Source organism: Martes martes (genome assembly GCF_963455335.1).
Source record: "Martes martes genome assembly, chromosome: 16".
In the NCBI taxonomy this organism is placed as follows: domain Eukaryota; kingdom Metazoa; phylum Chordata; class Mammalia; order Carnivora; family Mustelidae; genus Martes; species Martes martes.
The window spans coordinates 29,638,907-29,661,582 of record NC_137904.1 but is presented as its reverse complement, the minus strand read 5'-3'; the positions used below and the strand labels follow the sequence as shown (position 1 = coordinate 29,661,582).

The window sequence follows — 22,676 nt, the reverse complement described above, 5'->3', positions numbered from 1 at the left end:
GTAGAGGGAGAGGGAGCAAGAAACCCAAGCCACCTCTGTGCTGAGTGTGGAGTCTGCAGTTGGGCTTGATCCCACCACCCTGCAGTCACAACCTGAGCTGAAACCAAGAGTCAGAGGCTTGACCAACTGTGCCATCTAGGCACCCATAAATTTTTTTTAAAGATTTATTTATTTTAACAACAACAACAAAAAGATTTATTTATTTTAGAGAGAGGGAGAGAGAGAGAGTGAGAGAGAGTGAGCATGCAAGTTGGTGCAAACAGGGTGGGGCAGAAGGGGAGAGAAAAATCTTCAAGCTGACTCCCTGCTGAATGCAGAGCCCTACACTGTCTCAGTCTCACCATCCATGAGATCATGATCTGAGTGGAAACCAAGAGCCAGATTCTTAACTGACTGAGTCACCCAGGTGCCCCTCTACATGTTATAAACTTTATGTCTTGAGTACTTGAATTTTGTTGTCTTCATTTAAAGAGTGCTAGCTCTTTTTTATTCTAGCACACAGTGAAATTAATTGCAGATTAGTCTAATTCTTCTGAGGCTTGTTTTAAATTTTTGTTATGTTGGGTCTTGAGTCGCCTCTACTGTAAATCTTATTTAGCTCGAATAGTGAGAATTGATTCTTCTGGAGTTTCTTGTAAATGCACTGGATATTAATGGAGATCTCTCTTTTGAATGGTCAACTCCATATGAGCTTTGAGTACTGTTCAGTTTCCCAATACCTGGTAGTTTTTCCTTAGTATTTGTTCTTTTTTTGTGGAATTTACATTATTCACCTGTATGTTATTTGGACTTTCAACGGGTCCTTTATTATTTTCTGAAGCTAAGTCTGATTCTGTCTTATGATATTTCTATATAGAATTTACAGAAAAGGAAAATTTGATTAGTATTATGAAATGCATTTGAATTAAAGAAACATTTAGTTGGAACAGACTCTGCAAAGGCAGTAATGTGAACAAATACTTTTTGTCTTTAAAAGGAAAAATCTTTTCAACACATATGTAGAATCAGAGTTTGCATTTGAATAGCAATATTGGAAGTTTTATGGGTATTAACTATGTTTTATGTAAATAAATACTTCATGTTTTCATAGATTATGTACTGTGGGTCTTATCGTGTGCTTGAATTATTCTTTGAACCTCACCAACATACAGTGTGATTCATTTTGTGTATTCATGTTATGTATTTGTCATTAAACCATGAAGACAATTTTAGGCTTACAGGTTGGTAGACTCAAGGTATCAAGGTCTTCGGGAAAGTATGTGGGGGTTTTTTTGTTGTTGTTTTTTTCCCCACTTTTAGCTTTTATACTTTTTTTTTAAATGCTGTGTGAGTCAGTATAGATGATGTTACACTTTTGTAACATGTTTCCCCTAAAATAGAAGCTTGAGATAACACAAGCTATTTTTCACTCATAAAAATTCTGTTGATGGAGTTAGGTAATTCTCTGTAACAGTTCCTTTGTGTATGGGTTTAACTTTCCAGGCAGTATCAGTTCTTATGGCATTTCTACTGCATATCAGAAAGAGCTTCTATAAATCACCAAGGGAGAGGTGGTCATTCCAGGGAGGGGTCTCTTGCCTGCAGTTAGGTATTTAGCCCAGAAGTCACATATGTCATTCTATCCCTAACCCTTTGGTCACAAATAGTCATATCTTTTCTATCCTGTGCACGCCCACTCTCACCAGTCCTAAAAACAAAGCTGAGTAGTAATGAGCATTGCCCTTAACATTTCATAAATGTTAAAGTATTGTCATATTGTCATTTGTCACATAACCAGTGCTTTAAAAATAACTTTTTGGGGGCGCCTGGGTGGCTCAGTGTGTTAAAGCCTCTGCCTTCGGCTCAGGTCATGATCCCAGGATCCTGGGATCGAGCCCCGCCACGGGCTCTCTGCTCAGCAGGGAGCCTGCTTCCTCATCTCTCTCTGCCTGCCTCTCTGCCTACTTGTGCTCTCTGTCTGTCAAATAAATAAATAAAATCTTTAAAAAAAAAAAACTTTTTGGGGATAAAAAAAAGATAATACACATTAGGTACATTAGATGCATGATGATTTCTGGAATATTAATAAAAGGTGGAAATATATATGCCTTAGAATTCAGGAAATATGTTGTTTTTCCTGGGCCTCTTTTCCTCATCTGTCAGATAAACTTTTTTTTTTTTTTAAGATTTTATTTATTCATTTGACAGACAGAGATCACAAGTAGGCGGAGAGGCAGGCAGAGAGAGAGGGGGAAGCAGGCTCCCTGCTGAGCAGAGAGCCTGACGTGGGGCTCGATCCCAGGACCCTGAGATCATGACCCGAGCTGAAGGCAGAGGCTTTAACCCACTGAGCCACCCAGGCGCCCCTGTCAGATAAACTTTTGAACTTGGTAGCTTTGGAAGGTTATTACTCTTCTTCTATTTTGGGAATGAGGTTACCAGTTTGTTTCAGCATTCCAACCAAGTGTATTCAAAACAAAATCTTCTGCATTTTAGAAATACTTGCAAAACTGAAAATCATATCTTACCCAAAATTCCTTGATTAACTTTATCCTCACTATAATCTCTTTGTATTAAAGTCAGATAAGTGGTCAGAAATGAAGAGCCTTCATCATTAAGTTAAAGCAGTGGGAAAAGGGATGCCAAAGATAAAGTGCTTATGCATTGAGTTTGTGGTCATTTGGGATTTTGTTGTTTAATTTTTAATAGATTTCACCAAAATGGTATCATTCTTGCTGGTAATGGCTTTCATTTCATGTAATACTAAAGAATGTATATAACCATGTTATAGAACTACAAAGTGGTTAAGAGTTCAGTTTCAGGAACCTGTCTTGCCCAGGTTTTGAATCTTGACTCTGCCACCTCATTAATGTATGACTGGACCATCTCCTTGGGCTCTAGTTTTCCTCAACCACAAAGTGGGGACACCAGTAATACCTTCCTCATGGAATCGTCTTAAGTCTTAATACCTAAAGCACTTACCACAACTGTTATATGACACATAACAGGTCTTTAAATATTGGCTGTTCTTTTTATAATTATAAAAATAATAACTTAATGGAGTTGATGTTGGGTTAAACACTACAGTGCTGTGATTTAGTAAGTAGTTTCTTGCTGAGTGGCAGTGTAAGGATGGAGATACACAATATACCCTTGTACGTGTAGAATGCAACAGTGTGTGTCCTGTTCCTTTCTCCCATCTTCTGTGCTATTGTCATGTGTTTTAATTTTACACATGCTATAAGCACATTACATCCTGTTCCTTTAGACAGCTGGTTATCTTTTAGAGCAATTAAAAATAAGAAAAAAACTATATTTATATGTACCTTCATTTATGCCATTTCCTTTTCTTTTGTTTTTGTATAGGCACACGTATCTAGTTTGGTATTGTAGTTCCTTCAGCCTAAAGTACCTTTCCCCGCTTCTATATGGTGCAGCTTTGCTGGTAATGACTTCTTTGTTTTTATTTTCCTGAAAAAGTCTATTTGACCTTTCTTTTTGAAAGATATTTTCTCTGAGTATAGGATTCTCAGTTTTTTCTTCTTAGTGTGGTAAACATGCCACTACACTTCTTCTGGCTTACGTAGTTTTCAATGAGAAGTGCTTCTCTCAATGTAGTATGTCTTTTTTCTTATCAGTGCCTTAAAGATTTTCTTTTTATCTTTGGTTTTGAGTAGTTTCACTATGATTTCTCTAGTTGGTTTTGGGAAGTCAGAGGTATAATTTATCCTGCCTGTTTTCAGAGCAGCTTCTGTCTGTGGTTTTTGTGTCTTTACTAGTTTTGGAAAATTCTCAGTATTTATCTCTTCAGGTACTTCTTCTGTTCCATTCTCTTTTACTTCTAGGATTTTAACTGCATGTGTGTTAAATCACTTGATTGTCCCACAGCTCTTGGATTTTGTTTTGTTTTGTTTTTTCCTTTCTGCCCGCACATATTTCCCCCTCCGTTTCTTTTTTTTTTTTTTTTTTAGATTTTTATTTATTTATTTGACAGGGATCACAAGTAGGGGCTCAATCCCAGGACCCTGAGATCATGACCTGAGCCGAAGGCAGAGGCTTAATCCACTGAGCCACCCAGGCGCCCTAGCCCTCTGTTTCATTTTGGACAGTCTCTTACTTGACTCTCTTGAGTTTACTGTTGAGCCATTCCAAAGATTTATTAAACTCTGTGTTCCCCTGTTTTTCCTTTGTCAGGGTGGTTATTTTCTTTCCTTCCTTGTAGAACTTATAATTTGGTTGAAAGGTGGGTGTTTTATACTGGACAGTAGAGACTGAGGGCAGTAGTATTTATGCCTGGCTAGGTCTTTAGCATGGGTAGTTGAGTCAGTCTCTCGTTGAGCTACATTTTGTATTGCTGGACACCCACAGTGCATGGTAGGCTTCAAATTCTAGTCTAGAGTTACCTTTTTTAGGGTAAGATCTCATTTGCCAGAGGATTTTTCTTTTCTTTCCGTTCCTTTTCTTTTTCCTTTTCCATTCCTTTTCTTCAAGATTTATTTATTTATTTGAGAGAGAGTATGCAGGAGTAGAGGGAGAGAGAGAGTCTTAAGCAGACTCCCTGCTGAGAGTTGAGCCCGACCCAGGGCTCTATCCCAGCATGAGATCATGACTGGAGGTGAAATCAAGAGTCAGATGCTTAACTGAGCCATCCAGGTGCTCCACCAGAGGATTTTTCTAATGTCTGCTCTACCTTCAACTTTGGATCTTACTTTCTTAGTTGTTACAGTACCTCAGAGAGGGTCTCTCTCCCTAATCTTCCCTCCCCAGCAGTAGACTGATATTATTTATTGTCAGTGTTTGCTAACACAATGGGGGGGATGGCTGAGGGTGCTAGAGTGGGAGACAGTCTGTTTTCCATTTTTCTGTTTCAGTTTTAGGCAGACAGTATATTCTCAGAGACTTTCTCAGTGGTTCCACCCCTCTCCCAGGGGTAGGGGATCTCTACAGGTCTAGGTCTATGATGTTTTCAACCCCTGTCTCAGGGATAGAGGGTGTTTTCTGTTAGCTTCCTTCAGTTTATGCAGAGTCCAACTAAAAGTAGTTATTCCATAGAGTATATCTGTTAAGATTTTTTAAAATGTTTTTTGTGTTCTGATCTGAAGCCATCTCCCTAGGCATTTTCCTAGACTTTCCTATCAGTGGCACCAGAGATGCAGAGTTTTTGGCATCAAGAATGTTACTAAATATATTTGTAAATACCATTTAATAAATATTATATTTTCACTTTTCATATTGACTATATGTTTTATTTCTTTAATTTTTTTTTATTGAAGTATAGTTGATAACATCATGTTAAATTAGTTTCAGGTGGGGGCGCCTGGGTGGCATCAGTTGGTTAAGCAACTGCTTTCTGATCAGGTCATGATCTCGGGGTCCTGGAATTGAGTCCTTGATTGGCAGGGAGTCTGCTTCTCCCTATCTCCTTCTGCCCCTCCCTCTGCTTGGGCTCTCTGTCTTCTTGTCAAATAAATAAAAATAAAATCTTTAAAAAATAATTAGTTTCAGGTGTACAGCATAATGATTTAACTTCTCTATATACATCATGCTGTGCTCACAAGTGTAGCTACCATCAGTCACTGTACAATACTGTTAGAGTACTATTGATTGTATTCCTTATGTTGCACCTTTTATCCCTGTGAGTTGTTCATTCTATAACTGGAAGCCTATATCTCTCACTCCCCTTCACCCATTTTGCCTGTCCTCCCCCTACTGCCCCTCTGGCAGCCATCAGTTCGTTTTCTGTATCTGTGGGTCTGTTTCTGCTTTTTGTTTTATTCATTTGTTTTGTTTTTTAGGTTACACACATAAATGAAATCATCTCACTTACCATAATACTTTCAAGCTCCATCCATGTTGTCACAAATGTCAAGATTTCATCCATTTTGTGTGGCTGAGTAATATTCATGTGTATATGTGTGTGTGTGTGTATGTACACATACAACATCTTCCTTATCCATTCATCTATCAGTGGACACCTGGGTTACAAAAATAATGCTGTAATAAGCATAGGGGTGGATATATCTTTTCAAATTAGTGTTGTCATTTTCTTTGAGTAAATAGCCAGTAATGGAATTACTGGATCATATGGTATTTCTATTTTTGATATTTTGAGGAGCTTCCATACCCTTTTCTTTTCTTTTCTTTTTTTGAATATGGAACGCTTCACAAATTTGCGTGTCATCCTTGTGCAGGGGCCATGCTAATCTTCTCTGTATCGTTCCGATTTTTAGTATATGTGCTGCCGAAGCGAGCACTCCATACCCTTTTCTACAGGGGCTGCACAATTTATAATTTCACCAACAGTGTGCAAGGGCTCCCTTTTTCTCCAGTCCTTGCCAACACTTGTTATTTCTTGTGTTTTCTATTCTAGCCATTCTAGCAAGTGTAAGGTGACACCTCTTTGGTTTTGTTTTGCACTTCCCTGATGATTAGTGATATTGAGCATCTTTTCATGTGTCTTTTGGCTATCTGTATGTCTGCTTTGGAAAAAATGTCTATTCAGATCCTCTGCCCTTTTTTTTTCTTAAGTACTCCATGCCCATCGTGGAGCCCAACCTGTGGGGCTTGAATTCAGAACCCTGACAAGAATCGGGTGCTTAACCGACTGAGCCACTTAGGTGCCCCATGTCCATTTTTGAATTCTATTATTTGGGGGTATTTTTTGGTATTGAGTTGTATAAGTTCTTTATATAGTTTGGATATTAACCCCTTAACAGATATATTATTTTTCAAATATTTTTTCACATTCAGTAGATTCCCTTTTCATTTTGTTGATGGTTTCCATCTTTATGCAAAAGATTTTTTATTTTTGTTTCATATTATTTATATTTTATAAAGATTATATTAATATGTATTAATATTTATATTAATAGTTTTATTTTTGCTTTTGTTTCCCTTGCTTAAAGAAACATATCTTTTTTTTTTTTTTTAAAGATTTTATTTATTTATTTCACAGTCAGAGATCACAAGTAGGCAGAGGCAGGCAGAGAGAGAGGGGGAAGCAGGTTCCCTGCCGAGCAGAGAGCCCGATTCAGGGCTTGATCCCAAGACCCTGGGATCATGACCCCAGCCTAAGGCAGAGGCTTTAACCCACTGAGCCACCCAGGCGCCCCCTACAGAAACATATCTTGAAAAATGTTACAACAGCTGATGTCAAAAGAAATTACTACCTATATTTTCTTTTAGGAGTTTTATGGTTTCATGTCTCACATACAAATCTTCAGTCCATTTTTATTTTATTTTTGTGTTTTGTGTAAGAAGGTGGTCTAGTTTCCCAGACCCATCCAGTATTCCCAGCACCACTTATTGAAGAGACTTGTCATATTTTCATTGTATAGTCTTGCCTCTTTTGTCATACATTAATTGACCATATAAGTATGTGTTTATTTCTGGGCTTTTTATTCTGTTCCATTGATCTTTATATTTTTTTTATGCCAATACTGTTCTGCTTTGATTACTTTAACTTTGTAATATATCTTGAAACCTGAGAGACCTGGCTTTGTTGTTCTTTCTCAAGGTTGCTTTGAATATTGGGGGGCGGGGCGGGGGTCTTTTATGGTTCCATACAAATTTTAATATTGTTTGTTGTTGGTCTGTGAAAGATGATGTTGGTATTTTAATAGGGATTCCATTGAATCTATAGATTCCTTTGGGTTTGAACTACTCTCTAATCATGCATTTTACTGACAAAAATTCTGCATGGCAAGTACTAGGTCAGTTTGGTTGTTTTAAACGATATGGCACTTGTGACACCAAAACTGTGGGGTTTTTTCCCTATTATCAGTCAGTTTCTCAACTGTCTGGATACCAATAAGATGTTCTACAATTCAGTTCAATTCTGATACTGAGTACCTGGAATTAGTGCTGACCTCACAGGTCTGATCTGCCCCCTACTTAAGATGCCAGTCACAGGTCCTGGACCTTCATTACTTCTCACCAATCAGCTGTAAATCTAAGATTCCTCTGACCCCCTCTGTGGGTTCGGTAATTTGTTAGAAATGGCTCACAGAACTCAGGAAGACATTTTAATTACTGTTACCAGTTTATTTTAAAGATGACAGCTCAGTAACAGCCAAATGGAAAGCGATGCTCATGGAGAATGAGGGATGTGGATGGGCAGAGAGGAAGACAAGATGCAGAACTTCCACGCCATCCCTGGGTCCACCCTTCCAGCACCGTGATGTGCTTACCAACCGGGAAGCTCTCCAGGCCTTGTGGTGTAGGGTTTTTTGGGGGTTTTGTTTTTTAAGATTTTATTTATTTTCTTGACAGAGAGAGAGAGAGCTAGAGAGCACAAGTAGGGGGAATGGCAGAAAGAGTGGGAGAAGCAGGCTTCCCGCTGAGCATAGAGTCCAACCTGGGCTGAAGGCAGATGCTTAACTGACTGGGCCAAACAGGTGCCCCAGTTTAGGGATTTTTAATGTAAGTTCACTTATGTAGGCGTGGTTGATTAAATAATTGGCTGTTGATTGGTTATTGGTGATTAACTCAGTTTCCGGACCCTTGGAACCTCGGGAGTGAAGCTGAATATTTCAGCCCTCTAATGGCATCTTTTCCTTTGACTGGTAAACTGGCATTTTGAGGCTTTGTAAATTAGGCCCACCTGGAGTCACTTCATTAGCATGTGAATGAACAGGGCTTATTGGATGAATAACAAAAGATGCTCCTTTCACCTACATCACTCAGGAAGGATTTTTAGAAGCTCTTGTGTCAGGAACCTGGTATAACACCAAATACATATTTCTTATTGTATCACAGTATCACCCTATGGACTCAATAAAGAATTGTCGAATAAATGAATTTGTGTGATTGTTGTTGCTGTCCCTTTTTTATGCATAGCTCGTTTTATTTTTAATAACTATAATATTCATTTCTAAGAGTATAAAAAATGTCTTTTGTGGTCTCTATATATTTTACTTTTTAGGCCACCTGAGTGGCCCAGTGGGTTAAGCGTCAGCCTTTGGCTTGGGTCGTAGTCTCAGGGTCCTCAGATCAAGCCTTGCATCTGGCTCTCCGCTCACTGGGGAGTCTGCTTCTCCCTCTCCCTCCCTCTGTGCTCTCTCTCAAATAAATAAATAAAAGTCTTTATATTTTATTTTTAAGAAATTGAATATATTTGACATGTAACATTGTGTAAATTGGAGGTATACAACTTGTTAATTTGATACATTTATATATTGTAATAAAGGGGCACCTGGGTGGCTCAGTAGGTTAAAGCTCTGCCTTCCGCTCAGGTCATGATCTCAGGGTCCTGGAATGGAGCCCTGCTATGGGCTGTCTGCTCAGCAGGGAGCCTGCCTCCCCCCTCTCTTTGCCTGCCTCTCTGCCTACTTGTGATCTCTGTCTGTCAAATAAAAAAAAAATCTTTATATATTGTAATATGATTGCCATTCCATTTCTGAACTTTGACTTAGAGAGTGTCCATCTTTTGAATAAAAATGTGTGTAAGTTTTACAGAGATTGAAGGAAATTCTGTAATTACACAAAATTCTTATCACATCATTGGGGCTTTTGAAGATGGGGGAGGAGCTTTATCTTCTTTAGCCTTCATAAGGACTCCAAAGAGAAAGAATATTCAGTGTGTGAGCCAGTGATACATATACCTTAGAATAGATACAGTGTATTTTTAGCTAGTGCAGTAACAAGATGTATGAGAGGAAGAAGAGAAAGAAACATCATCATTGCACTGAAGTTTACCAAAGCCTTACTTGGAGATGGAGACAAGATTTGTTAAAGGTGATAATCAGCTTCAAATTCCTCAGCAACTGAAACATCTAATGTTGGCTTTATCATTTTTTTCCCAGGTGATCTACTGTTCTTTTGGTGGAACATCCAAAGGACTGCACTTCAATAACTTAATAGTTGGACTTGTCCTTCTTACGAGAGGCAGAGATGAAGAGAAAGCAAAATGTAAGCACTTTTATTATCTCAGAATGATAATACTACATTGGTGTGTAGAATAATTTACCTGAAAATTCTGATGACAGTCAAAGCATTTGAGTTGGTTTCCCCGAAGGAAATATACAAGTGGCCAATAGGCGCTTGAAAAAATGCTCAACATAATCAAGTATTAGGGAAAGATACATTAAAATTAGAGTGAGATATCACTGCATATCTACCGGAATGGCTGAAACAAAAAAGACAGATTAGGATTGGTGAGGATGGAAAAGTTGCAATGCTCATAAATTGTTGGGAGTGTAAAATAGTACTGTCACTTTCAGAAAACTGTTAGATAGTACTTCAAAATGTTACACATTGAGTTATCATATGACCTGGCAATTCCACTCCTATGTATATATCCAAGAAAATTGAAAAAATGTTTCCATTAAAAAAATATGCCTGTTTTCACAGAAGCACTGTGCATAATAGTCACAAGATAGAAACAACCCTAGTGGCCATCAACTGATGCATTCAACATAAACAAAATGTATATGTCTATACGATAATATGCTACTTGACAGTAAGAAGGAATAAAGTACAAATAAATGCTGCAACATGGGTTAGCCTGAAAATACGATGTTAAAGTTATAAATGCCAGTCACAGTAGGCCACATAGTATGTAATTACATGTATATGAAATGTCTGGATTAAGCAAATCCATAGACAGAGTTGATTAATGATTTCCAGAGGCTGGTGGACGATAGGAAAAATGGAAAACAACTGCTAATGAAGGTGGGTTTCTTTTCAGGATGAAAGTTTTTATTGAAAATTTCCCAGGGAAGGGGCACATGGATGGCTCAGTGGGTTAACCTTCTGCCTTCAGCTCAGGTCATGATCCCGGGGTCCTGGGAGTGAGTCCCAAATTGGGTTCCCTGCTCAACAGGGAGCATATTTCTCCCTCTGTTTCCTGGGCTTGTGCTCTCTTCTCTCCCACTCACTCTCTCTCTCAAATAAACAAGTAAAATCTTTAAAAAAGAAAAAAAAAATTTCCCAGGGGAAGTAAAGGCAAATGTTTCTGTTTCATAGGATATACATGTAACATTTTGCTCTAAGAATTCCCAGGTTTTTATCCTTGGCCACTGGATGTTGGGTCTTTCTCTCTTCCTTCTTCCTTTTCTAACCTGCCTTCTGACTGCTTCCCCTAAATCTCTAATCCCTGAATTTAGACTGTTCTTTTTAATCATTTTGCTTTTTTATAGTTTTATTGAGGTGTAATTGACTTAAAATGCAACATATATAAAGTGTAGATTTTTATATGTTTAGACACATATATACCCACATCATCACAGTTCAGATATTGATCGTATCCTTAAACCCAATTAGAATTTAACTGTGATCCTGGTTTTTCAAATTAGCATCCCTCCAGGCATCCAGTAATTAAAAATAACATTTTGGGAGGGTCACAGACATAAACATATATTTAAATTTTTCATTTTTTTTGAAGATTTTTATTTATTTATTTGACAGATAGAGATCACAAGTAGGCAGAGAGAGAGAGAGAGAGGAGGAAGCAGGCTCCCTGCTGAGCAGAGAGCCTGATGCGGGGCTCGATCCCAGGACCCTGAGATCATGACCTGAGCTGAAGGCAGAGGCTTTAACCCACTGAGCCACCCAGGCGCCCCATAAATTTTTTCATTTTTTAAAAGAAGATTTTATTTATTTATTAGAGAGAGAGAAAAAGAGAGAGAGCATAGAAGCAGAGGGGAGAGGGAGGAGGAGAAGCAGACTCCCCTTTGAGCAGGGAGTCCAATGCAGAGCTTGATCCCAGGACCCCAGAATCACGTCATGAACTGAAGGCAGACGCTTAACTGACTGAGCCATCTACCCAGGCGCCCCTCTTTATTTTTATTATCCTGTTGTATTAGTTTTCTAGGGCTGCCCTAACAAAGTACTGCAGACTTTTATAAGTGGTTTAAAACAACAGAAACTTACTATCTTACAGTTCTGGAAACTAGAAGTCCAAATTGAAGATACTGGCAGGGCCCTGCTCCCTCTGAAACCTATAAAGAAGAATGCTTCCTTCCTAACTTTTCATGGTGTCCTTGGCTTAAAGCTGCATCACTCCCAATTTCTGCCTGTCTTTTCACATGGCTTCCTTCTGACTGTGTTTTGTCTTCTCTTCTTATAATCAGTCATGTTGGATTAGAGCCCACCGTGATGACCTCATCTTAACTCGATTACATCTGCAAAGACCCTCTCCCAAATAAGGTCACATTTATGGGTACTGGACTTTACCATCTTTAGTGGAGAGCACAGTTCAACCCATAGCAGGTGGTCAAAGCACTCCAGCAAATAATCCATCTGAGGAAATCTGCAATGGGATGCAGGAAGGCAGGCAGTGAAACCTGCTGGGCCTTCAGAGGAATGAAATGTCTCTTCTCTCTTTCTGTCTTCTACCTTTCCAAATAAGTTCCCATTCACAGGTACCTGGAGGTTGGGTTTCAACATCTTTCTGGGAGATGCAGGTCAATCCATAACAGCAATATTTCAAACATATATATAATATGTACATCCACCAGGCTTTATTCTTAACATTATATCATATTTGTTCCAGATCTTATTTTTTAGGAAATAAAATATTACAGCCAAAGCGTGGTGCTGTCTCTCTGTATCTCTCCATGGTTCTATCCCCATTCTTCCGTTCACAGAGGTAACCACTCTGATGAATACAGTGCTCTTTCGTTCCTCATGTAGGTCTTTATATAGTTATGATGTTGTATAAACCCTTAAACATATCTTCACCTGTTTTTCAGATTTTAAACTTTTTTAAGTAAATGGTATACGATACAGATTATTTTGCAGTTTGCTTTTTCCCTGAATATTTTTTATATTTATCCATCTTGAAACACTTCCTTTATTCTAACTGCTATGTAATATGTCATAGTGTGTGTATATCTCAGTTTACCTATTTTCTTATTGATAGACATTAATCTTTTTTCCCCCTGAGTTTTGCTATTACTTGATAATACTCCAGTGAACATTGTTGTATCTCATGCACATGTATGAAAGTTTCTCAAGGGTGGAAGTTGAGTTGCTTAGAATCTGAATTTCTAGCATATATTCCCTTTGCTAGACTTGGCCAAGTGAATCTCCAAAGTGGTTGCAATAATTCATATTCTTAGTAACAGTGTATAATAGTTCCCTGTTTCTCCGATTTATTGCTAAGACTTAGTATTGTCACACCTAAACATTTTTGCAAATGTGCTGTGTTTGAAAAGATACAACATTGCTGTTTTAATTTGTATTGCTCGTTTTCATTTTCTTTCTTTTTTTAAGGAATAAATTAAATTATATATTTATAAAGTGCTTGGCACTAGTAATCACTCAGTAATATTTACCTCTCTCTTCCTTTCCTACTTCTACCAAGGTATGGTAAGTTTAATTTATTCTCTCTTTTTCCTAGACATTTTTAGTCTTTTTGCAAGTGAATCTGGGAGCTATGTTATACGGGAAGAAATGGAAAGAATGCTCCATGTGGTGGATGGTAAAGTCCCAGATACACTCAGGAAGTGTTTCTCAGAGGTATATTTAAAGATTTACATTTCATCTCTGCTTATTACTAAGTATTAATTCTTAGATGTTTATGTGCAACATATTATTGGCATTTTTGTTTTTAATGGTTGATGTTTCAACTGTTTATGTGCTGTGCTCAGAGGTCCATGACACTTACTACTGCTGTATTTGTGAATCTGAAAATTCCCAATTCTGCTGTAAAGGCAAGTGTCTGTACTTATGGTATAATGAAACAGACTTGCATTCTGACACCAACACAACTGGTGATCTGCAAGAAGCTGAGCATTGCTCACATTGTAGTGTCATTGCTTTTCTTTGTACAAATGGCCTTGAGCCATCTGTGACTCTGGGACGTGTCAAGGCTTATTTTGTCATTCATTTGACTTAACTGATTTGCGTAGTGAAATATTTCGGTCTGAAAAACCTGTTATTTTTTTTCTGTTTTCATAAATATATTTTCATTGTAGAAAACCTAAACAATAAAAAAAAGCGTATCTTTTTTTTTTTTTAAGATTTTATTTATTTATTTGACAGAGAGAGATCACAAGTAGGCAGAGAGGCAGGCAGAGAGGAGGAAGCAGGCTCCCTGCTGAGCAGAGAGCCCGTGGCGGGGCTCGATCCCAGGACCCTGGGATCATGACCTGAGCTGAAGGCAGAGACTTTAACCCACTGAGCCACCCAGACGCCCCAAAAAAGCATATCTTTAACAGAGAATATTCTCCACCCCACCTCCCCTGCCCTTTTCATCGGTCTGCTAATATGGGAAAAGTCCCTAGGGATGGTAGAGTAAAAACCCTTTTAGAATTTTCTGATCCTTTCCTGCAGCACACTCAGTGCTGCGTGATTTCTTATGGTTGGCTGTTTGACTCATTTGCATTTCACAGATAGGACAGCCCCTTACTGCTCATAGTTTTATTCAGTTTAATTTAGTCACCTAACTGTGTAGGCACTGATTGTCAGTACTCCAGCCATATGCGTATATGTGGTTCTAACGTCTCTTTGGACCCTCTAGCTTTAGCTTTTCACTATTCTTTGAGTTTCTTCTGTGTTGATAGCACCTGGAGATTTCCCTTTCTTGCTTTGAGCTCACTGGTATGGTTTTTGGTCACGTTTATGGTGTTACATTTTACTCAGCATTTCTGTGTGTTTGGTACAAAAGGTTTGGCTTCCTGCATTTTTGCTTCTGACATACTGACTGGAAGTTGCTGTGGTAGTATTTCAGTACTTCAAGACAAACTAAGCTGTGGTTTTTCTCTCCAGTAACAAACATTTTCTGGTCAAAAAAAGTCATCTAATCTTTGCAGGCCTGGTTAATTGGATTTTTCACAGAGATGTCAAATGTGTTAGTATTCTATACATTTTGGGGGAGAATGTGTATTTTTCTTATTTTAATAGGTTTTATACACACATTCCCATTTTATTGATGGGAATTAAATGTGGTTAGTCACCCAGTTCTCTAAAGTTTATGCACAATAGCAGATACATGTATTAGATGATAATTAGTGCTATAGGGGAAGATTTAAGTAAAATAAGGAGGATGGGTGGAGATAGGCAGGAGGTGGCTGAGTGGAGTTATTTTGTTTAGGGTAGTTGGGAAAGGCTTGTCAGATAAAGTGACATTTGAACCAAGAATTTAAAGGATGAGAGATACAACCTGCAGATACCTGGGAAAGCATTTTTCAAGAAGAGAATAGAGCAAAGGCCCTGAGTGGGGAGTGTGCTTGACATGTCCAAGCAACAAGTAACCCGCGGTAGAGTAAGAATAGTAGGAAATGAAGTTATAGAGGTTGGGGAAGGAGGGGGTGGGATGAGGTGTGGAGATTATATGTGGCTCTGTAGGACAGTGTGAGTTCTTTGACTTTTACCCTTAGTGAGATAAAACACTGGAGGGTTTTGGGCAGAGGAATGAATACATGAGGGTTGTTTTGTTTTGTTTGTTTTTAAGATTATTTATTTGAGAGAGAGAGTGTGGAGGGGAGGGGCAGTGGAAGAGGGAGAAAGAGAATCTCAAGCTCCACTGAGTGCAGAGCCCACCCGCCTCAATCTGATGACCCCAAGATCATGACCTGAGCCAAAACCAAGAGTCGGACACCTAACTAACTGAGCCACGGCGCCCCAACATAAGGTTTTTAAAAACATGATCAGTTTGGCTCTTCTGTAGAGGGTAGGCTAAACAGAGACCACCTGAGATATCTGAATAATCCAGGTAAGAGGTGGTAGTCATGTAGATCATGGTATAGCTGTGAGGTGATGAGAAGTTTTCAGATTCTGCATTTATTTTAGAAAGAGAGTTGACAGGAATTTTTCTTGTATTGATTATGGGCTATGGTAGAGAGAGAAGAGGATGACTAAGGTGTTTGGCTTGATTTATGAAGTGAATGGAATTTCCTTTAATTACGATGGCTAAGATTATTAGAGGTAAAAGTTTGGGGTTTTGATACCAAGGGAAATTTAGGATGTAATTAAATTTGAAAATCACTTTAGACATTAAAGTGGAGATGTCAGTTGTGCTTTTTGATACATAATTTAGCGTTCATGGGATAGGATTTGTTGGCTTATAGTTGAGGATGAGATCATCTTGGAGTAAATTTAGATAGAAAACAGATTGGAAGACTGAGGCCTGTACTCCAATGTTCAGAGATTAATGAGATGAATGAGATTAATGAGATGAGATGAGAGGAATAACCTGTGAGGAGAACCAAGAGAATGGTGTTCTGGAAGCCAAGTGATGAAAGTGCTTTAAAAGAAAGGAGTACTTAATACCAAATAAACCGAAAGGTCAAGTGAGTTGACCTTTGATCATTGAGAAGTGATTATTAGATTTGGCAGTGTAGAGGAAGGTCACTGGTGAGGTCCTGTGGAGTTAAAAAAAAAAAAAATCACCAGAGTTAGGATACTTAAAGAAGTTTGCTCATAAGAGGATATTGTAAGGGGGGAAGTGGAATGTTTAAAATTGCATTTAATGGAAAGGGAACAGTTACTATAATAAAAAGATCATAAGACTGTTATTAAGGCTGCGGTTAAGTGTTGTAAGAAGGAAAAGATCTTTGGAAGAGGAAAGATTAAAGAAATGAGAGGCCCCCAGTTTTGGAAAACTCATGAAGAGGCTATTTAAATCACCAGATGCTTGTGATTGGTTAAAAAAAAAAACAAAAACAAAAACAGCATGGTAAATGGGCTAATTTTTTATCTGATTCAACTATTTGATGTATTTACCTGCTGTAATTTCTGAGTAATGTGACTGATTATCATGTCCAAACCCTTCATTTTCAAGTTAACCATGTTTCAGTATAAGTATATATGTATATAAGTATATATGATGTAAGTATAATACTTATATTAGAATAGATTTATTTGGACCTCCCATAACAGTGCTTTGTGTTGTCTTTGGGCCAAAAACAACACAACAACAAAAAAACCCCGAAACTGTAAAGAGAGGCACTGTGGACCTAGCACCTAGATGTAAATGACATGGAATGGGTTTCAGCTTTTTCTGTCTTGTGCTTTTATTAGCCTTGATGAAGTTATAAAGGAATCCATGTAGGAGTTGTTGTATTCTTTTCTTACTGAATATTTTCTTAGGTTGTCAGTTTTTAAGGTGGAAATTCGTATTTTATATTGTTCTTTAAAGATGTATCAGTTTCAGGAGCCTGTTATTTTTAATTGCCCTATGTTATTGGAATTTTTTTTTCTAAACTATTGTGACAATTTATAAAAGGAAACTTTGTGTTTGCTGCCTTTTTTTAGAAGACATCCATGACTCAAAAACATAAAAAGTTGGGTTTAACGGATGGAGTTTTGGTGTTACCAGTATTGCAGTGATCTGAATGGATAGATGGAGTTCCGAGATTACTTTATAATTTACTAAGTCAGCCACCAAGTGTGGTGTATAATTTAGGCTTAGAAACTTTGGACTGCCTGGGTTTAGTCATATCCCTGTCACTGTATAACTTAGATATTTCACTTTTTAATGCCTCAGTTTTCTCCTGTGTGGAATAGGGATGATAATAGTATCTCCTATAAAGGGTTACTTTGAAGATTAAATTAATATAAACATGTTTAGGGCTGCCTGGCTGGTTCATTTGGGGGAGTTTGTGACTCTTGATCTCAGGATTGTGAGTTTGAGCCCCATGTTGGGTATAGACATTACTTAAAAATAAAATATTTTAAAAAATTTTAGAACAGTGCTTAGGGAATTGAAAACAGTATTGACTATATGGGAAGGTGGTAGAAGTGCCTATTTTAATTGGCAACTTCTTTCTTTCTTAGTATGTGAGGGTGCATTTTGTAACAATAACATCTTAGCTTCACCGAAACCATTGATGCTACGTGTTTCATTGTATCTAAGATCCCATCGATTAGAAGATGTACCTGCATGTATTACAAAGAAAGAAAAAAACCTGCTAGTTATAACTGAAGGACACTATTGATCTTAAAACTCATCCCAATTTACACATTAACATGTGTAAAAATATGTGCAAGCTTCTGGATATATGCTGCTAATCCTCTTTCTAGACTAAATGTGGGAAACAGAGAAAGAATATGGGTATGATCCCTGATCTCTGCACATGCTGGCAATGTCCTGTCATGTCCCTGCAGCAGCTCTGAATGCCACCTTCTTCCATTCAGAAAAACAAGACTTTCGATGTTGTTTTGATTTGGATTATACTGTTAAATCTTCTGAAACTACTAGGTGAAGTATATTACTGTACTTAATAGGATGCTTCCAAATAATGTAGAAATTATTTCTACCATATATCACTTTTAGGTTATGAGTTATTTGTATCCCTTAATATTTCTATCAGGATTAGACCCGATAGGCTCCTGAATGTCAGTTTTCATTGTATTTCCATGTGGGTTGCTTCTCTCTTTTTTTCATAAAAACATTTGGCCCTCATTCACCCTAGGTCCTCTTGTCTCCCAGGCAAAGAAATTGACTTACATAGCTATATGATGTTCTTTCTCAGCCCAGATACTTTTTTTATCCAGGATTTAGAAAGCAAAATATTTGACAAGAAAGCAAAGAAATAGAAATCTACTTGTTTCTTTTTGTATTCTAGTTGACTTATGAATACATGTTTTCAGTGATGCCTTCTGGAAGAGGGCCCCAGGACAGTTGTTTTTAATTTGCCCTGGAAATTTAAAAGAGCATTTGAATACCACACATACTTAATTAAAAATGCTAATTATGACAGATCAGGTGCTGAAGAAGAGGGATAAGGCAAGTAAAAAATTGGCCTTCTTAAATATAGGAAAAAATGCAGTTTATAGATTTCAGGATATACCTTAGTAAATAAAATATGGCTTATTAGTAACAATGCACTGCTTTAATGAATTGATAAAATAATTTACAATTAGTAAATAGATTTTATGGAAATAGAAGTTAAGTACAGTTATTTTTGAAAGCAGTTTGATTTCCAGGTATACAATCTGTAGTGTTATTTAGATTAATCGTTCCTTTGTAGATAGTAGAAAGGTAAATGTCAACGAATTGCAAATTTCAGGTTGTGCAAATTCTAAGCAAGATATGTTAAAATTTAACTAAATCTATGGGTTTGTTTTTTTTTTTTTTCCTTTTAGGGTGAAAAGGTAAACTATGAAAAGTTTAGAAATTGGCTTCTTCTAAACAAAGATGCTTTTACCTTCTCTCGTTGGCTACTATCTGGAGGTGTTTATGTGACCCTCACTGATGATAGTGATACTCCCACTTTCTACCAAACTCTAGCTGGAGTCACACATTGTAAGTAATGGCATTTTGTTGTTTTCTATTCACTTTTTAATACAGTTGCCTGGCTATATGACAATATGCCTATTAAGGAGAAATTTATTGTCAGTGGTCTTTTTCTTCCAAAGTGTAAAAAATAAAGTACTGGAACACTTGGTACATAGCTGAAAAGGAAAACTCTTTTTCTCTACTCAGCAAATACTTTTGTGCTTCACATGTGTGGGGGTTTCCCCCACACAAAGCAATTCACCAGTGCTCTGTAGATACCAGTGGATGTTCTACAGTTCAGTTCAGTTTTTACACACTGTCTACCTGGGAGTGAGCACAGACCCCACAGATTTAGGGCTCAGTCCATCTGCTGCTCACATCAGAGGCCAATCACAAATCCCGGTTGTTGCCAGTGCTTCTGATCAACCAGCTCTAAATGAGACGATCTCCTTCCTTGGGTTGGATAATTTGGTAGAAGAGCTCATAAAACTCAGGGAAACAGTTTATGTTTACTGATTTAATATATATAAGAATGGGTTGTGTTAAAACAATACAGATGAACAGCCAGATGAAGAGATACATAGGGCAAGTTTGGAAGGGTCCCAAGCACAGGAGCTGGGACGTGCCAGTCCTTCTGGCATGCATGTTGATGTTCGTTAATCCAGAAGCTCTCCAAAACCCATACTTTTGGGATTTTTATGGAGGCCTTATCACACATATCAATTATTAATTCTATTTCCAGTCTCTAGTAGGGCTGAAAGTTCCAAGTTTCTAATTATGGCTTGGCCTTTCTGGTCACCAGCCCCCATCCAGAAGCCCACCAAGAGTCACCTCAAGCATTATAATAAAAGACTGCTCTCACCCAGGAAGTTACAAGAGATTTAGGACTTCTTTGTCAGAAACCCTTATCACTCAGGAAGTTAAAAGAGTTTGGTCAAAGACCAAATATTAGCGGGAGCCGGGGGCAGAAACCAATTTCACACTATTTCATAATAGCGCTCTACTTATTGTCCATAACCAAGTGGTATTAGTTTCCTAAAGTTATTCTAACAAATTAGCACAGTTCTGAAAACTGAAATCAAGGTGGTAACACGTTCCTCTGAAGGCCCAGGGAAGAATCCTTCCTTGACTCTCCCAGCTTCTGGCGACCCCAGGCTCTGCTTGTGGCCATTTAACTCTACTTTCTGCCTCCATCTTCCAGTGGCCTTCTCTGTATCTCTCTGCGTCCTCTCCTTTTCTTATAAGGACACCAGTTACTGGATTTAGGCCCCAGCCTAAATTCAAGGTGCTGAATTCATTACATCTACAAAGACCCTATTTCCAAATAAGATCGTATTCTGAGGTTCCAGGTGATCGTGAATTTTTGAGGGATATCATTGAACCCACTACTATATAGGCCTTACATGTTAATTTCTACTGTTCTTACCTGTAGGTACAGAAAAGTACCTGCACTGGGCTTTTGCTAATGCTGTTTCTTAATACTGGAATCCTTTTTCCTTTCCTTCTTTCTGTAAATCCTAGTCATCTTTGAAGACTTAAATCACATGCCCCTTTGTTTCCATGAAACCTTTTCTTGCCCTCCTGTGGGAAATCATCTGTCATTCCTCTGAACTATCATAACACCTTTTTTGTACACTTCTTGGATGAGCTTACCACTTTCCGCCTTTTATTATAATTATTTATAGCATTCTATTTATGTGCACTTGTCATCTCTCTTTTTTAGAGAAAGACACAGTGAGAGTGGGGGTGAGGAAGGGGCAGAGGGAGAATGAGAGAGAAACTGCTGAGCAGGTTCCATGCCCAGTGGGGAGCCTGTGTACATGTCATCTCTCTTAAATCATAGAGTCTATATTATTCTTTCCTCTCTCTCCCTCTGTGCCAAACCTTAAAAATAAGTATTTGTTGACTGAATAGAGTACCTTGGGTGTCAGGTACTGTTTTTATCTGTAGCTTTATGGAACTTACGACTGGTTATTAATTATACAGCAGCTACTTTTCTGTCCATTTTCATTCCATTCTTACCAGAAGTTCCAACAAATTCTGGCATGAATAGTCAGTGAACTTGATTTTACTACTTTTCTGTGCCCTTGTCTTTATTTTTGATAGGAAGCCTCTTTAAAAAAATTGTTTTGCATAAAAAATTAGGGACTTTTTTTTACACTCACTGTAAGGTCTAACTTAATATTTAAATTGTCAGTATTATGTATATTTTACTGAACTTTTGGTTCCATATTTGATTGTATGGTAAATTATTTTTCTGTTAATATTGGCTAAGAGTGTGACTACTTCCCTTTAATGACTTGCGTTAAAGAAAAAATTATTCTGACACTTATTAAAGTGGTAAGGAAGACTTAAATCCAAGACTTCTACAGTAGTCTGTTGTAGTAGTAGAGAGAGATTGGTCAAAACAGGGACAGATAAGGAGTTGTAGCCAGGGAGTGAGGTGAGGTGGTCAGAGGCGATGTCAAGGGTAGGGGGAATTCTTCCTAAAGGCAAGCCAAGAACTTACTCATCAAAGGTGGGGTTTGAGGAACTTGATCAGATATCAAGGGTAGGCAGACAACTTGGCAGGATTCTTTGCTAAGACTGGATCCGAAAAGACTGGATGGGGGTGCCAAGTTGGAGGCCTAGTAGAAAGGAGGGCTCGAAGAAGCAGGACTAAAGTGTGGTCAAGGAGAAAGTCTTTTTGTCAGTTTCTTGAGGTTAAATTAGGTCTGACATACTTTGCAAATGCAAATGCTGCTTATTCCTTATTTTGGAAAGCACTGTATTATTACAGATTACAGATTTACGTAAATTCAGTCAGTCAGAATAATTTTCAAAATGTTAAAAATGTTATCCCATTGGAGCACCTGAGTGGCTCAGTGGGTTAAAGCCTCTGCCTTCGGCTCGGGTCATGATCCCGGGGTCCTGGGATCGAGCCCCGCGTCGGGCTCTCTGCTCAGCGGGGAGCCTGCTTCCCTTCCTCTCTCTCTCTCTCTGCCTGCCTCTCTGCCTACTTGTGATGTCTCTCTCTGTGTCAAATAAATAAATAAAATCTTTAAAAAAAAAATGTTATCCCATTGTGTGGTTCCATTTTTATTTGAAAGTGATCTTTTCTATTTAGCTTTTTATCATTTGGGAAGATTTCTTGAATTTTTAATAGTATTTGAAAGTTATAATTCCTTTGCCTTGTTAAAAATATTTATCTTGAATTATTTAAAGCAAATATTAATGTAGATGCATTGTTTTACCTGTAATAATGACCTTCTAATTTCTAAACTGAGTGGTTTCTTCTTAGGGTCATTGTATCTACTCGTATCTCACTGCAGCATTTTAGCACTATTGACCATTCAGTTTTCATGAAATTCTCTTTTTTGGCTTTTGAAACATTGTAGTTTCCTAGTTTTTGTTGTTGTTTGGGTTTTGTTTTGTTTTTTTGTTTTTTGGGGTTTTTTTTGAGTTTTCTTTACTGCTCTCCTTTTTCTGTCTACCTTTTAAATGTAAATTATTTCTCATGGGTTCACCTTTAGCCCTATTTTCTTCTTAGATG

General features: G+C 37.8%; 1 protein-coding gene across 2 annotated transcripts in view; it reads left to right on the top strand.

Annotated features, from left to right (window-relative positions):
- The window catches only part of USP32 (ubiquitin specific peptidase 32), a 207,809-nt gene that overhangs the window by 88,989 nt on the left and 96,144 nt on the right, over positions 1-22,676 (top strand). For both annotated transcript variants that reach the window (XM_080825818.1, XM_080825817.1), the window contains exons 3-5: positions 9,783-9,888; positions 13,322-13,440; positions 19,012-19,171. In XM_080825818.1, coding sequence (XP_080681944.1) covers positions 9,783-9,888; positions 13,322-13,440; positions 19,012-19,171 — 385 coding nt within the window. The remainder of the gene's footprint in view (positions 1-9,782; positions 9,889-13,321; positions 13,441-19,011; positions 19,172-22,676) is intronic.